The 14,795-nt window shown below is 56.9% G+C and overlaps 1 protein-coding gene across 3 annotated transcripts in view; it reads right to left on the reverse strand.

The window, feature by feature from the left end:
* Positions 1-14,795, reverse strand: part of LOC131664245 (protein roadkill) — a 20,804-nt gene continuing 6,009 nt past the window's right edge. Inside the window, exons 1-8 of one of the 3 annotated variants that reach the window (XM_058935188.1) lie at positions 8,686-9,427; positions 4,887-5,031; positions 3,983-4,104; positions 3,757-3,908; positions 3,553-3,680; positions 3,235-3,412; positions 2,834-3,155; positions 1-2,719 (exon numbers count right to left, since the gene is read on the reverse strand). In XM_058935188.1, coding sequence (XP_058791171.1) covers positions 2,575-2,719; positions 2,834-3,155; positions 3,235-3,412; positions 3,553-3,680; positions 3,757-3,908; positions 3,983-4,104; positions 4,887-5,031; positions 8,686-8,798 — 1,305 coding nt within the window. In that variant the 5' untranslated portion in view covers positions 8,799-9,427 and the 3' untranslated portion in view covers positions 1-2,574. Of the gene's footprint in view, positions 2,720-2,833; positions 3,156-3,234; positions 3,413-3,552; positions 3,681-3,756; positions 3,909-3,982; positions 4,105-4,886; positions 5,032-5,388; positions 8,089-8,685; positions 9,428-14,795 lie in introns of those variants that run through there. The other 2 variants (XM_058935189.1, XM_058935190.1) reach the window with 2 other exon arrangements.

Genomic DNA, 14,795 nt, shown 5'->3' on the forward strand with positions numbered 1-14,795 from the left:
TAAAATAATGGAAAAATGAATGTATGAGCTGGTATTGATGAACAGCACTCTGTACCTAGGACTGCCATTGTAACGTTAATAACAGAAACTTTTGTAAATGCAACGAAAAATGGAAGTGCGTTGGATAAAGAAACATTAGCAATCCATAGCAGCAAAGTACTGATTTCATGATGAGGTAACATTTGTCTTACTTGTACTTAGTTTATCAAATTATCCAGTCATACGCTCATATATTCTTGCTGCAGTTCGGTGTTTAAACAATATCTTTCATTCGAACAATATTATCGTTTAAGAAAATCATTGATTACAAATTGTTTTAATTAGTTGTCGGACAGTCCCAAAATATACAATATACAAATTAAACAGTAATGCTTTTATATGCTCCTGTTTCTTACTTCTAATGAGCTTCAGCTTTGAAATAAGTATTTCAATATGAAAGGGGCTTTACAATTGTCAGTGAATGATTAAAGATTTTTCAATCACATGTACAGCGATTACTAATCCTTAAATTTAATTATCACATTGCGCAAACTAAAAGATGATGATCTACCAAAAATAAAACAAAGTTTAGTAGGCGCGCAACAAAATGATTCGTAGATCAGTTGCACGTTGTGCTGAAGCTGAATTTGATTTTGTCTTTTTGCTTTCTCTTTTTACAAAATATAGGTAGTTACATGTTATATACATTAGAAACTTTAGCAACTTTTCTTGCGAGGGGCCGTCCGACAGATGCCAATACCTAATGAATATTTTCACTGGCTGCCAGAATCGACTAATCAGAATGTGGCGTTAAGTTTCAAGAGCAGGAGTAAAGATACAGTTGCAATTGTTACAATGGACTTATCACAGAACATGTATGGCATTAATATTCATTATCGTCGTCATTAGTGTAACGGTATAAATTTAAGACCTTCAATTAAACTTAGTTGGAGGATCAGGAAGCCAGTAGTTTTAAACGATTATTGTTGTCTCTGGTTGCCCATAATTTAACTTAATATTCTTGTCTTGTTTTGTTGTAATTTGTAACAATCAATTACACGAAACGTTTAATATCTCTTAATATAATTGACTAACGTTTACTATATACTTTGTTTAGCAATTTTGCCACATTTGCCGTTTTACATCTAATAAACGCCAGCAATGATCCTTCTGTTTTGAATTTAGCAAAATATCGATAAGCTCAACGTACTCATATAATCTTCTTTCTTCCGACCATTTTAATGCCATTGCAAGTTTTCGTGAGATTATGGACAACCCTATAATTTACTATAAAAACGTAAATTAAAAAACGTTGAATTCGTAGGCGAATTGAATTTTTTAAAGGAAATAAATGAATAAGTGCCTGAGTTATAATCGATAAAAAAAAACTGATAAAGCGGAATTGAAAAATTAAAAGGTGAAAATATCGTTAGGAATATTTGTAGACAAAACATACAAAAATACAGGGCACAAGTTGCGCTTAGGATTGATAGTAATATAATAATAATAATAATAATATAATAATAATAATAATAATAATAATAATAATAATAATAATAATAATAATCGTACATATTGAGAGAAAGAGATCATATAAAACGCTAACTAGAATCATTTACTCCATTCTGGAAGAGTTTGATGATTTACAATTAAAAATTACTATCCGGTATTAAACAAAGTGTCTAAGCCTCCGTACGAGGGCGCGCTTTAAAGGCCCTAGCCAGAGAGCGAAGGCTGCACAGTATTGTTTATTATTTGTTTGAACGGGAGGTATCGCTCGATCCGCTGACAAAGGAACAAAATGTTTGACGCCTATCACACACCGTGTTGTCCATGTTGTTTGATGGCAACAGTTGGTACGAGCTTGTTGTATCGTGTTGGTCCTTTGTTGGCTGCTGACAGTCGGCGTACTAGCTGGCGACATCCTCTAGAATGGAAGTAGAAAGGCAGAGTGGTGGTCCACTAACGGTGGTGGCGTTGGCATTTTTCGAGCAAACACACATAAAAGCAATGAGCTTTTTTGATCGCTATCGATGGGCCAGGGGCAAAGCAAGGAAACAATAGTGATGATAACGATAATGACAATAACGTGCATCACTCTGTTGCCGATCGAGGATGGCCAGCTAGGGGACGAGGACGAAAGCATGCAATAAAACTGACTTGGCAAAGTAGTCTCAAAAGCGCCAGCGACACTCTGTTTCCTCGCTGACCACGCAGCAAAGTCAACCAACTGGCCTTTTATCTCTCTCTTTCTTTCTTTCTTCCTTTCTTTCTCTCTCTCTCTCTCTCTCTCTCTCTCTCTCTCTCTCTCTCTCTCTCTCTCTCCCTCTCTCTCTCGCTTTCTTTCTTTCTCTCTTCCTCTCTCTCTTTCTCTTTCTCTCTCTTTCTTTCTCTGTACATTCCATTTGCGCACATCCACATTTTCACTGCATCGTAGCCTCTCTTTATATCCGATTTGCGAGTGGGCCAGAAGCTGCCACACTAGGAAACATCGATTAAACACTACTCCGCTTTCACTGTACACAAAAGTCAAGAAGGATGTAACAGAGGCAGGGGTGATGTTGCTGTTGTTGCCGAAGTCAGAGGCGACTGCTTTCAGCTCTGTTTAACTCGTTTCCTTGGCGGTCCGATCGGCGGTATTTGTTGTGTGGCGAGCGCCCGAAAAGCCTCCGCAATCAAGCTTGGGTGGGAGGTGACCATCGACTTGAAGCCCGCCGTCTCCATCACGTCGGTCGCGTGCCTGAGAGCCGAAGAGAGCAGCGGAAAAGGGAGAAGAAGATTGAAGAATTGACGAGCTGAGTGATATATAGGGGTACGTAAGCGACCGAGGGCGGCTAGAGCGAAGGTCACTCACGTGTTGATGAAGTCGATGGCTTGGGCCTTGAGTTGGTCCGCGCTGTGGAGGTCGGCGAGAATGAGGATGTCGGCAGCGTTGTCGATAGCCAGGCTCGTGCACAGAGCCTCCTCGCACATGACCTTCAGCCTCTCGAGCGCGTACTTGTCCGCGGCGGCCAGTAGGTCGTCGGCCATCTTCTCCAGATTGGCCGCCTTACCCGTATAGATGAAGCGCAGCATCTCCCGGAAAACGTCCTGCTCAACGTCGGTGATGTCCACCCGGTTCTGCTTCCTCTCCTCCATCTCGTGCTCGAACATGGCCGAGAAGACTGGACTCCGCGCTGCAACGAACGAGCGATCAGCGACGTTTGACTCGATCCATGACTTTCAGTGTCGAGCTCGTCAATCCGCGGCTATTACCTGCCAGTATCGCCTTGTGCGCCTGAAATTCCTTGCCGCAAACGGTGAGCGTGACGTCGCTGAACTTCTGGTTCTCAAAGAGAAGACCTAGGTCGTCGGGTAGCCGGCACTCGGGCACCTTGAACTGTATGGTGTTGCTCTGGCCGGAGATGTTGACGCTATCGGCGACGACGCTTACCTGCGCCAACGATCAATGCAAATCTATGAGGCGGCGTCGAGGAGAGCGAGCTTGCTTGCGGCGCAGGTATATGGGAATAGAGGACTGGTGGGCGATCGGGAAAAATGAAAAATAATAGCACAACATACAAAGGTATATACCTCACAGAATATCGTGAGTTTGTCATCGGGCAGTAAACCGTTGGCCTCGTCCAGCAGGAAATCTCTCCTTATGAATTTCTTGAAGCCCCAGTCCTTTCCCTGAACAAACCTGTAGGCCCGCTGGCTCTCTGCAAAAGCCCAAGACAAGACGAGTTAGCTTGAGTCATGGTCGCGATGCCGGGTTCGACGCAATTTTACACTCACCCATGGCTTTGGTCTCTTCTCTTTTGGCATTAAGAATTGAAAATTTGAATTTGGCCCTGACTTCGGATTTGTTGCAGGAGACGAGCAGTAGGTAGAGCGACAGGTAATCTTTGCTTTCCTCGTCCAAGCCTTTGGGATTTACTCGTAGGCACCTGCAAGCAAGCACAGAGAATCAGCGTGGTCAGTCGATTCGCCACACGGATTGATTTTATGGCGCTGTACCGACCATTTAAGTTTGTCATTGGCTCCGGCGGAAAAGGTTGATGACTTGAGCACTTCGCCCATCTCTTCGCGACAAAAGCTGAAGTTGTTGATGGTCCACATGTAGCTGAACTTGACCACTTTCACCTGTGTCGAGCGAGCAAATTAATCAGAGAGAGGAATGAGTGGCTAGAGCTTGCGAGCTTTGGGCTATTCGACTATAGCGAGGATGGGACGGGGAGGGGAGAGAGAGGACAGAGCGCGACCGAGGTCAATGAACGTGGGTCGGCCGCTGGAGAGCGCGCAGGAACGACGAGCTTTCCGAGCGCGCAGGGGCTGGCTATCGAGGCTAGCTCGATATTCAACGCGAGTAAGTGCACGAAAGAGAAGGAGAAGCAAATATACATGCACAGAGAGTGAGAGAGAGAGAGAGAGAGAGATGGCGGCGCGAGTTCAACGTACGAGAGTTCGCAGCTCGTAATCAGCGCTGCCGCCGCTGCTCGCATCGAGAGTACCGAGGCATCCGGAAGTGCAGCCGTGATTCGGAGGAATAGGAGTTGGAGCACAGGTGGCGTTCGGGGCCATCGCCGACGCGCGCGCGCGCGCGCGACTGAGCGAGAGAGAGAGAGAGAGAGAGAGAGAGAGAGAGAGAGAGAGAGAGAGAGAGAGAGAGAGAGAGAGAGAGAGAGAGAGAGAGAGAGAGAGAGAGAGAGAGAGAGAGAGAGAGAGAGAGAACAGTCGCAGAGAGCGGTCGACGCCCGCCGCGAGTCATTCAACTCTGGACGACCTTGAGTCATCCGCGAGCGGCCGCGTGCGTACGGGAGCTCCGAGCTTCCGGTTCTCGGGCTCGCGCTGGCGGCTGCTTGCCTCGGGCTGATCGCACCACAGGGCACTGTGGCGAGACGAGGCGGGTGCGACTGTTGACTTACCTGCGTGTAACACCAGTTCTCGGCGACGGGGGTGTTGACTTCGGGCGGCGGGGGGCTCGGGACGCGGCTCACCGCCATGCTACTGCTGCTGTGCAGGTTCGAGCTCACCCGCGACGTCTGTGGCGCACAGTCGCTCACCTGAAGCCTGCAACAACAAAGACGAACCCTCGTTAGTCAGACGTCCACTCCGGGCCAGCTCGGTCATTTCCACGAGCTCGGCATCGCTTGCGCGGCCGCAGCCTCGCGGGCTGAAAATAGCGAGAGCGAGCCCCGCTGCTCGGGCTGAACAGAGAGAGAAAGAGAGAGAGAGAGTCGGCGGTCCTTCGACTGGCGCCTCGATTGAAAGCTCACCCAGCGGTAGCGCCCGAGGCGGAGGCGCGAGCCACGAGCGGAGGCTCGACGTTGAGCTTCGAACACGCTGTAGCGGGCGCAGGCGCTCGAGCCCTTCTCGACGCTTGCCACAGTCCTAACCCACATTCACCCTCGTCGGGGCTTCGCTTACCAAGACGAGCCGGCGGCTCGAGCCGTCGCCAACGCGTGGACTGTCCGCCTCCTCGCCTGCACCAGCCGACGGAAATCGATGGCCAGCGCGAGCTAGCCCGTGCAGCTGTCGTGTTTTCAACGCTCCCGTCGACCTCGATGTAGTCAACGAGACAACCAGCCCACCTCCCCCTCCGATCTTCCGCCGTATCGATCGTCCATCCTCGCGTGCGATCATTTTCCGCAGGGTGACGAGCGACCAGAAATAAGGAAAAATAACAAAGCATCGAGGTGGACAAAAACATTAGTTTGATGATCGGTGAGCGAGGAAGAGACCACTATGGGCGAGCGCGCGCGCGCACACGCATACATACACACACAAATAAATACACATACGCGCGCACACATACACGTAACGTGCTCGCGGACCAAGTTTTGCAGGAAAGGCAGTAGAGAGGCGGGGACACGCGGAGTCAAGGCTAGTGGCTGCTCGCTCGCTCGCTCAACCAGCCAACCAACCAACTCGAAGCGCGCAGCTGATAACGACGCTAAGCTCTGGCGGTAAATCCTTGACCGGCCAGATGCGGCCTCGTTGCCGCCACTGCGTGGCGAAGGAGCCGGCCGCTGTCGGCGAGGGGAATCGCGACCGCGGATGGAAGAGCGAGCGCGCAGATAACCAGCGACGCGCAGCGACGAGAGGCCCGCGGCTGCTGATCGGCTCTCGGCTCGGCTTTTCTCTTTCGTGGCAGCGCGCGAAAACTCGCGAGGGAAATCCGCGGCGATCGATCGCACGCGCGCCTCCGTTCAAGTTCAATGCCGAGTCCGTGTATTTTTTGCCGCCTCGCCTCGGTCTTGGCGAATGACGCACGCACGCACGCGTCGCTTTCCAATGATCGCCGCTGGCGTCGAGCCCTCACCCGTCCGCGCAGCTGTTGGCGCGCGAGGCCGCATCCCGACGCGCGAGCGTTATCGTCTCCGCGCTGGCGCGCCTCATCTTTGTGTCGCGCCGGATCGGCGAGGCGCGCGCCCGATCAGTGCGGAGGGCAGCCGAGCCGCGCGCCAGGGGGGAGGCCCCGGCGCGCGCGAACCGCGCCCCCCTTCGCGGAAGGGGGTCGATTTCAATAACCGTCAGCGCCAGCCGCCTCGTCCGCTATCTGGCAGCGCGACGCTCGGCATCCGCCTCGCTCGCGCGCGCCCGATCGCCCGTTCAGAGCGCTGACGTCAATCGAAAAAAACCGTTTCGCGCGCGCGTCTCCTTTTGTCCGGCGCCGAGGTCAGCCGGCCCGGCGCGACCTCTGCTCGGCGACTAGAACCAACGACGAGCAAGGCGAGAGGAAAAAAGAGAGAGCCGACTAGACGACCTCCGGCGAGTCGCCCACGTCGAGGACGTCTTTGTCGACGCCGGAGGAGCGTCGAGGAGGCAGGCGCGCGCGTAACGGTACCGGCAGACTAAGTAGCGGGCCGGGCGGACCGAGCGATCGGGCGCTCGCGCGTCGAGGCCGAGACGCTGCGGCCCTGAGCCTCAAGGTTGCCCGGTGTCCGCGCCGAGGGCACTGGCCCCGCCGGGCAGAAGCGAGCCCGCCAGCCCCCTGCCCCGCGGCCGCCCGCACAAAAGGACTACCACGGGCGCAGAGGCGGCGGCGCGAGGGCAGTTCGTCGACGAACGATCGCTGCCAGTTGCGGAGCTAAAGGTCATCCGATTAAAGCGGTCGCTCCAAATACAGTTATTGATCGACGATAAGGTGTGTGCAGAAGCGACGGCCAGAGAGAGAAACGGAAAGTGGCAGGCGGCGATGATAAGGCAGCGGCAGAGGAGAAGTGCCGAGTGCGTGTGCGAGGGAGCGATCGGGGGGAGAAGCCGAGGTGCAGGAAAGCGGCAATGAAAGAAAGAAAGAGAGAGAGAGAGAGAGAGAGAGAGAGGAAGGACGGAGAGACAGGGGAGAGTAGCCCTTGAAGCGAAGGTTGCAGTGGCGGCCGACCTTCCTTCCCTCCTTTGTGAGCGATTCAGTGGGAGAGCGACTTATTACGGGCGCCTATAGGCATCGATCAGCTCTCCTTATACGTGTATCCGATACGTCGGGTCGAGTCACGCACCTCGCGTGCAAGCATTAGCCGCGGCGCAGCCAAGGCCCTTCCATACGATATCAATCTAATTGCTCGCCCTGGACGCCGCCGTCCCTCCCAGCGCCAGCTATCGATCGCCGATTGCCGTCTGTGAACTGCGTGCCAATCGCCTTTTCTGCTCCGCCTGCCACGTACCCACCGCCAATGTCAATGGAAAGGCGACTCCATCGGCTAGGCCGCTTCCGCTTCCGAGCTGCAGTCTTGCGAGAACAGCTCGAATACTCGCGAGACGGCTCCGGCTGCAGCCTCTGCGGTCAGCAAATGGCCTGAGATAAGCCCGGTAAGGACGACTGAAGCGGTCGCACGTAGGAAACTGAGGTTTCCTCGGGGAACGGCCAAACAAAGAGCGCCTCTTTCGGTATTCGAGGCCGATAAGAAACAAGACCTCGCAAGCAGAACGCTCCGCAAGTCGGCTGATGGCAGTTCGAGTTTCGCATATCGAGTTGCAGCAGCTGCAGCCGTGGTCTGTACAGTGATTCACCGCTCGACTTAGGGCGACGACAGGCCCCCGAGGAGAAACCTGTGTAACGCTTGCTTATCTTATCAGAGATTGGCCAATTGAGTATTGCACGGAAGCAGGCGCAAACAAAAGAGTAATCATGCCCACGACTGGACGGCTGCGACTACTGCGCCTCACGCAAGAATATAGGTGTCTGCGCGTGTTGACGAGTCGCGGAGCCATCTCGAGGCTGTCGCTGCATAGCGTTGCTGCTGTTGCTGCTGTTGCTGCTGTTGCTGCTACTGCTACTGCTACTGCTGCTGCTGCTGCTGCTGCTGCTGCTGCTGCTGCTGCTGCTGCTGCTGCTGCTGCTGCTGCTGCTCACGTTACGTCCAAGCACGAGCTGCGACGGCGCGTTGGCGTCACGTTATAACCTCGCTCTCGGAGCGCGTGTGCGATTATAGCGCGTCCTCGCTCGCTCGCTCGCGCGTGCACGTTGCTTGCATTATGCATATACACTTACACAATAAAAGGCGTACTCGCGCACACTCGAGTGTGCAGCGAGAGCGCCACGCGCCAGTGCTCACACTACACATACGCAGCAGCCCCCTCTCCTCCCTCACACAACCACCTACCCACCCACCTAGCCACTCACTTCGGCCTCCCCGGCCCAACAGAACCGGCTGACCCTCACCGCGACGCTTCTGCCACGGTCGTCGTGTCGTTGTCATCGTCGTCGCTGAGGCGAGTACTAACCTTGCCTGCGCCATCCTGTCATGGAGCAATCCAAGGGGAGCCGTTGAAAGTGTATCCAGATTTGCGATGTGGGAGGACTTGCCGCTAATGGTGATATAACCGACCGAACACATGCGCACGCTTGTTGGCTGACGGTCTGGCAGCTGAAGACGAGCGGAGCCGGGAGCAGTTCGAGCTCCTGTCACATAATCATCTCTCGGCAACACCGACAGCCTGACTCTCGCAGTCTCCCTCGTCGCACTATTTTCGTACGACACACGCACACATACAAGCACACGCAGTACTTTCACTGCTGAAACACGCCCAACTATCGAAGGGTACTGCTGCTCGAAGGCACTTTGGCTGCTGGGCCGCTGTGCCAGCCAGCTACGTCAACGAGGTTTAGGCCGACAACACGCGCCTTTCCCTTTTCTCACAGCACAACTGCAACTGCACTGCACGAAACTAGGCGAATAGCTTGATGATCAACGGAACACAACAGACGGATGACTGCAGCGAGGGGGTACAAAGATGAGGAGCGAGTGAATGACTGGGAGAAAGAGAGAGAGAGAGAGAGCGAGTGAGTGATGGGGAGGGAGCGGCGGAAGAGGAAGAGAGAGAGAGAGAGAGAGAAAGAGAAAAAAGGGGAAGAAGGCCCGAAAAAAGCGAAAAAGCTAAGCGCTCGCGCTCGTGCCAGCGTCCGTCCTCGGCGCAGCTGCTGGCTCGACTGACTGGCTCGCTCTCGATCTGCCGACTGCTCCGCTGGCTGCCCCCACCACCACGTTACGGCGGGAGCCGCCACCGCCACCGCCACCGCCGTCGCCGCCGCCGCCGCCGCCGCCGCCGCCGTTGCCACCACTGCTCCCAAAGCAAAGCTACTCGGCCTGAAATCGTTGCTCGCTCACGGCTTGCGCGTTCTCGCTTGCTTGCAACTGCACCGTCAACTGCACGCTGCACACACGCGCGCGCACATACACGCGCACACACGTGCCATTAGACATACTGGACTATACTCGCGGAGCCACTTTCACCTCCGAATCGCGAGCGAGCGCGAGTTTCTTCGATTCTGTTGCACGCCGAGACATAGCGTAAGAGCCGGAGCTGCCAGAGAGAGAGAGCGAGAGAACAAAGAAGCGCTTTTTCGGAACGCGTTTTTGGGGTCGTATATTAATGGAACCGTGACGCCGCGGAGCGCGCGTGTACATTATTACACCTATACACCGGAATCACGCAGCCGGATCGCTCTCTCATTTGCTTTCGCAAGAGCAGCGAGTTTGAAAAGCCTGCCCTCGCTCTCGCTCTCTCTCGCTCTCTCTCTCTCTCTCTTTCTCTCTGTCTCGGTTTATGCTGCAGCGCCCGCACCAGGAAGGGCGAGCGCAGTGCAGCCGTGGATGGGGACTGTAGGACGAAGTTGAAAAAGGAGAACTAGGAGACAGTTAGACAGGCAGGGCCGCACAGACACGGGAGCCAGCGAGCGCCCGGTCAGAGCTATTGTGGCAGCGCCTGCCCGGCGGATCATAATACCCGTCTAATCGGAAGGGGAGAGGGATGCGGCGAAAGACCCCATAATGCGCTATACCCTACGTCGGAGCGGAGCGTCGGGAGGCTTCGACGTGGCCGGCTGGCGCAGCGAGTCCTCCTCACTCGAAGACAATCGTGGCGCTCCGGCGCTCGAGTAAAAGTGAGATCGAAGAAAGTTCAAAGCGGCGGCTGCAAAAATGCAGCTTCGCTTTCGAACGTCTCTCGCGCAGATCATTAGCGCGGAAACGGCGCGCTCGGTAAATGCAGGGAAACGCAGAGTCCTGGGCACATAATACGTAAATCACTCCTAATTGGCGCACGGAAACTTTCGCCCGTTTTCCCGCCCGGACTTTTTCTGCGCGGCGTAACGCGGGGAAACAGGTCGCCTCCAACTTTCTCGTCTCTTCCGGCGCTCGATAGCTTCGCCTGCGCGTTACGTCAGCTCCGCTCTCTACGCGTGTGCCTATCCGTCGACGGCGTCGGCGTCGGCGTCGTCGTCGTCACCGTCGAACAGAGATAACGAGGCTCATTGTTACGGCTCGACGCGCATATTTGCGCCTCGCAGATAAATCACGTTTATTTGCGCTCTCCTGGCCGAGGACGACGCGGCAGCTCGCTGCGTAACGATTCCAGTACGAATCCGGCGAGGCGGGTAAAGCTGGCGGCTCGGCCTGCAGCAGGTACGGATTTGCCGCGAGCGTGCGGCGCCTCGAATCGAGTACAGCCATGCCGAAACTGGGCCGTAGCGCTCTGAAAACCTTCGTCGGCTCCAGCGCCAGCAGCAGGCGGCTTTCTTCCTTGCCCCGTTCCTTCCGTTTGCCGAGCAGCCGCTGACGCGGCTGCTCTTTCGCCGAGCGCCTTCCTCGCTCTCGACCGCTTGCGAGCGCCGGCGTCGCCGAGCGAGGAGGAGCCGTCGCAGCTGCGATTAGATAAGGCCGCTCGATTGCCAAGATAGCCGGCGAAGCGCGGGGCGGGCGCCGCGCAACAATAGCGGCAGCGAGTCAGCCGCTCGGCGAGCTGATTGCCTCGAGTTCAGCCGAGGTCAGGTCACGGGACTGGCAGCGCCGCTCGATACAAGCGCGCCCGCGAGGCTGCTGCTCCGCTCCGCACCTCGAATCGAGTGGCAGCGCGGCGAGGAAACCTCGCTCTCGCTTGCCTCTCGTTTGGCCAGCTTCGCTCGGCTATATACGCACAGCCGCGAGGAGGGCAAGCGAAGGGACGTAGCCTCGACTGGCTCGCGGACGCCGCGCGTTCGTAGCGTCGCCTCGCGCTCGTGTGCGCGCCGATAATCCAGTCAAAGTCAAGATGGAGATCCGATATACGGCAACTCGGTCAAGGCGCAAGACTACTCCAAAGAGCGAGCGTTATTAAGGCAGCTTATTACAGCAGCGGCAAAATGTCGCGCAATTCACAGTTTCACGTATGGGAGCAGCTCGTTTTTCGTTACTCGTCCTTCACCCCGCACGTGTCGTTCATTTCACGTGGCGATCGCGCTACCGTACGGTGGGGGGCGGCGGGGCGGGAGGGGGCCGGCGTCGCCGCGCAAGGGGGGAGACGAGCGCTGTTTTCAAGGAAAATCGCCGAGACGATAAATATTTGAAAAGCGCCTGTTCCGCGAGCGCGCGCGGTCAATTGATTGATGGAAATAAATGAAAAGAGGCAGAAGGAGGCCCAAGGCTGCAGCGAGAGCGAGCCAATAGCCGAGCGTGACATGTAGCGCGCGCTAAGCCGCCTGTGTGGTCGAAGCTCGAAAGGCGACGGCAATTACAAGCGACGAGCGCGCAAGGCTGCGCGGCATCGCGGTGCCGTTGCTGCCGCGCGCGCGCGCACGCGCTCGCTCGCGTTCCTCCTCGACGGCCGTGGGGCACCCCGAGCACGCGCTCGTCCGCGCGATCGTGGCGGCAGCCGAACTCTCTCCCATGGCGGTTCGCCTCCGCGCGGCGTTGCGCTCCCGCGAGCGGCGGATCGATCTTCGCTCCCGCTGCGCGCGGCCAACAACAGCGGGGGGAGGACGGCCCCCGCCAGCGTAATTCAACGCCAACGCCAGCGCCAGCTCCGCTTCGCTCGTCGCTCCTCGCGCTTTTTCCCTTTTCGCAATTCCAGCGAACCGACTGCGGCGCCAGCGTCCGATAACGGCTGCCTCGCTCTCGCGGGAAATCTCGCTCGCGCGTCGGCGGCGACGCGCTCCAGCCTCGGCTCCGCGTTCGCGCGCGAAGCTGCAGCTGTCGTCGGGTCCTCGTCCGGGCAAAGCTGGGGTCGATCTCGAGATTCCATTCGCGGCAGGAAGGCGGCTCCGGTCTGCAGCGTCGTCGTTGGGAGCGAGCCTCGTGCAAGCTCGATAAAAGTCGAGGCGAGTTTGGGGGAAAGTTGCCGGCGCGGCTCGCGCGTGTAGAGTGTAGGGTCCAAGTACAAGAGCGCGTAAGAGCATCGAGGGCGGGCGAGGTGACTGGAATGGAAGAGGGACAGCGTCGCTCGGTCGTAAGCGCAAATCGATGTAGTCGGCATCGACGAATCTCGCAGCGAGGAGAGAATCAACGCGGAAAGGAAGGAGCGCCCGACGGCGCCGGACGAGCAGAGCCGGCCTTGGCAGTTGCTGCGACGACACTCGGCTGCCAGTGGTAGGCGCGGCGGTCCGAATAGAACGAAGAAGGCTCGCGGCTGGCCGAAGGTTAGCGAGCGCGTCGAGACGAGATTAGAGAGGAGGCATAAATAAGAGAGAGAGAGAGAGAGAGAGCGAGAGAATGCGCGCGCGGCTGAGGAATATTTCGGGAGCGCGAGGACGACGCCGGCTGATAAAAGACATCACGGCGCTGTGGCCGCACGTAAGCGCGCGAGGACGAGTGATGTCACGTTACCGTCGAGCTATCGCGGCGGAAGCGAAGCGCGCCCTTTGGGCTAGCGGCTTACTGTCTCTACTTACTTGTGAGCATAACTCATTTACGAAAGAATGCCTCGTACGATACCGGCACCTGAAACAGAAAACGAACGGGACCCTGTGAGAGTTGCGAAAGTGCCAAGTCAAACATCGGTATTGTAGTTGGGCGAGACGACGCGCGCAAAGGGTCCACACACGCCAGTCCGTCAGCTCTCGGCTGAGTAGATTCGGGATTTGGGTAGGAGAGAGCAGTCAGCGGCCCTGAGCTACTTGCCGCCGCCGCCGCTGCCGCCGCCGCCGCCGCCGCCGCGCGCGCAGTAGGTCAGCTCTCTTCACTTCGGTTCGCCTCGTTTTTCGAGCCTCTCGCGCGTTATGTGAGCCAGGCCGGCGTGCGCGCGCGCTCCAGAATCGGGCCTCGTCGAAACCAATTGTCAGCCGACGAGCACTCGGCCGCCGGGGCCTTCTCGAAGAGAGCGCCAAGCCGAGAGCCGCTTCGAGGCCGCACCGGGCGGCTGCGGCCCCTCGAAAGCGGCAGCAAAGACGCGCGCCGAGTAGAAAGTGCCGCTGCCGGACGAAAGCGCCGCGCCAAGGACCCTTTCTAGAGCGCTCTTTCCAAACGGCCTCGGCTTTCCAAATTTCACGCTGTCGGCCAGCGACGAGCGATCGGCGAACAATCGGCCCGCGCGCGGGGAAAGACGCCGAGCGCCTCTCGAGCCTTACGCAAGGCAGCGCGCGCGGCGGCGCTGGAAAGTGCCGCCGCGGAGAAACTCGCCCGCCGATTTTTCCTAAGCTCGCACACTTTCTCAGCTCTCGTGAAATCGGCGTAAGCTCCCCATTATCTTGCGCGAGCCGCGACGCGCGGCGACAAGTCGACGCGCAGTGAAAGTCGCCCGCAGGCCCCAGGTCGCAGCTCCGTCCGGAGCCGCGGAGGCGCGAGGACTCGCGATACGCGGCGAGGAAACGCCGCCGAGAGCCGGGCCCGGCGTCGGCGTCGGCGCGCCGCGGCTTGCGAAATCGACGCGAAGCACTTGGTCGCGAGCGAGCGCCGCTGGGTAGCGCCAATTTTCACCTTTACTTTCGAAACCGAGCGGCAATTTCGCGCGTTGGCTCGCAATTTCTACGGCCGCGCCGAGTCGCCGGAGCCGTGAAATTGCCTTGGCGCTGATTAACTCCGCGAGTGAAAGCCCGCCGCCGAGGACTAGGAAGCGACGCTAGCGGCGGCGCGAGCGTTTCTCTTCCTGGACGCACACATGGCGTTTGGCAAGCCACGGAGCGAGAGATCCGAGAGGTTGCGCAACCGCCGGCGCCGCTTTCTCGTTGGGAAACCTTTCCGTTTGGCCAGCGACACGACTCAGCGGATCCGGTAAATCCGGGCGAAGCTGCCTTGTCGTCCTCGCTGGGAACACGACTCCGCGCCGACCGGCAGCTCGACCGCGGGTCTGCTCGGCGTTAGTAGGTTAAAAACGAAAACTGCCGCGCTTGGCGTTTCACCAGCAATTACATCAGAGCGTGCCGCTCGAACAATGCATCCTCGCGGCCGCGGCGCGCCGCTGCGTCTCCCGAGCTCCTCGCTCGCGATTGATACGAGCGCGCCGCGCGCTCGAAGGAGCGCGGAAAGGTGCAGCGCCGGTTGAGCAAGTTTTGGCGAGCGGTGAGCGTTCGCTCGCCGGCTAGCCGCGGTAAAAGTAAAAGTCGAGCCGGCATGCAGCGCCGCGGAGGCGCCCGCGCGGTGTCG

The sequence above is a fragment of the Phymastichus coffea genome, unplaced genomic scaffold (assembly GCF_024137745.1).
Source record: "Phymastichus coffea isolate CEN01 unplaced genomic scaffold, Cenicafe_Pcof_1.1 PCOF00043, whole genome shotgun sequence".
NCBI lineage: Eukaryota > Metazoa > Arthropoda > Insecta > Hymenoptera > Eulophidae > Phymastichus > Phymastichus coffea.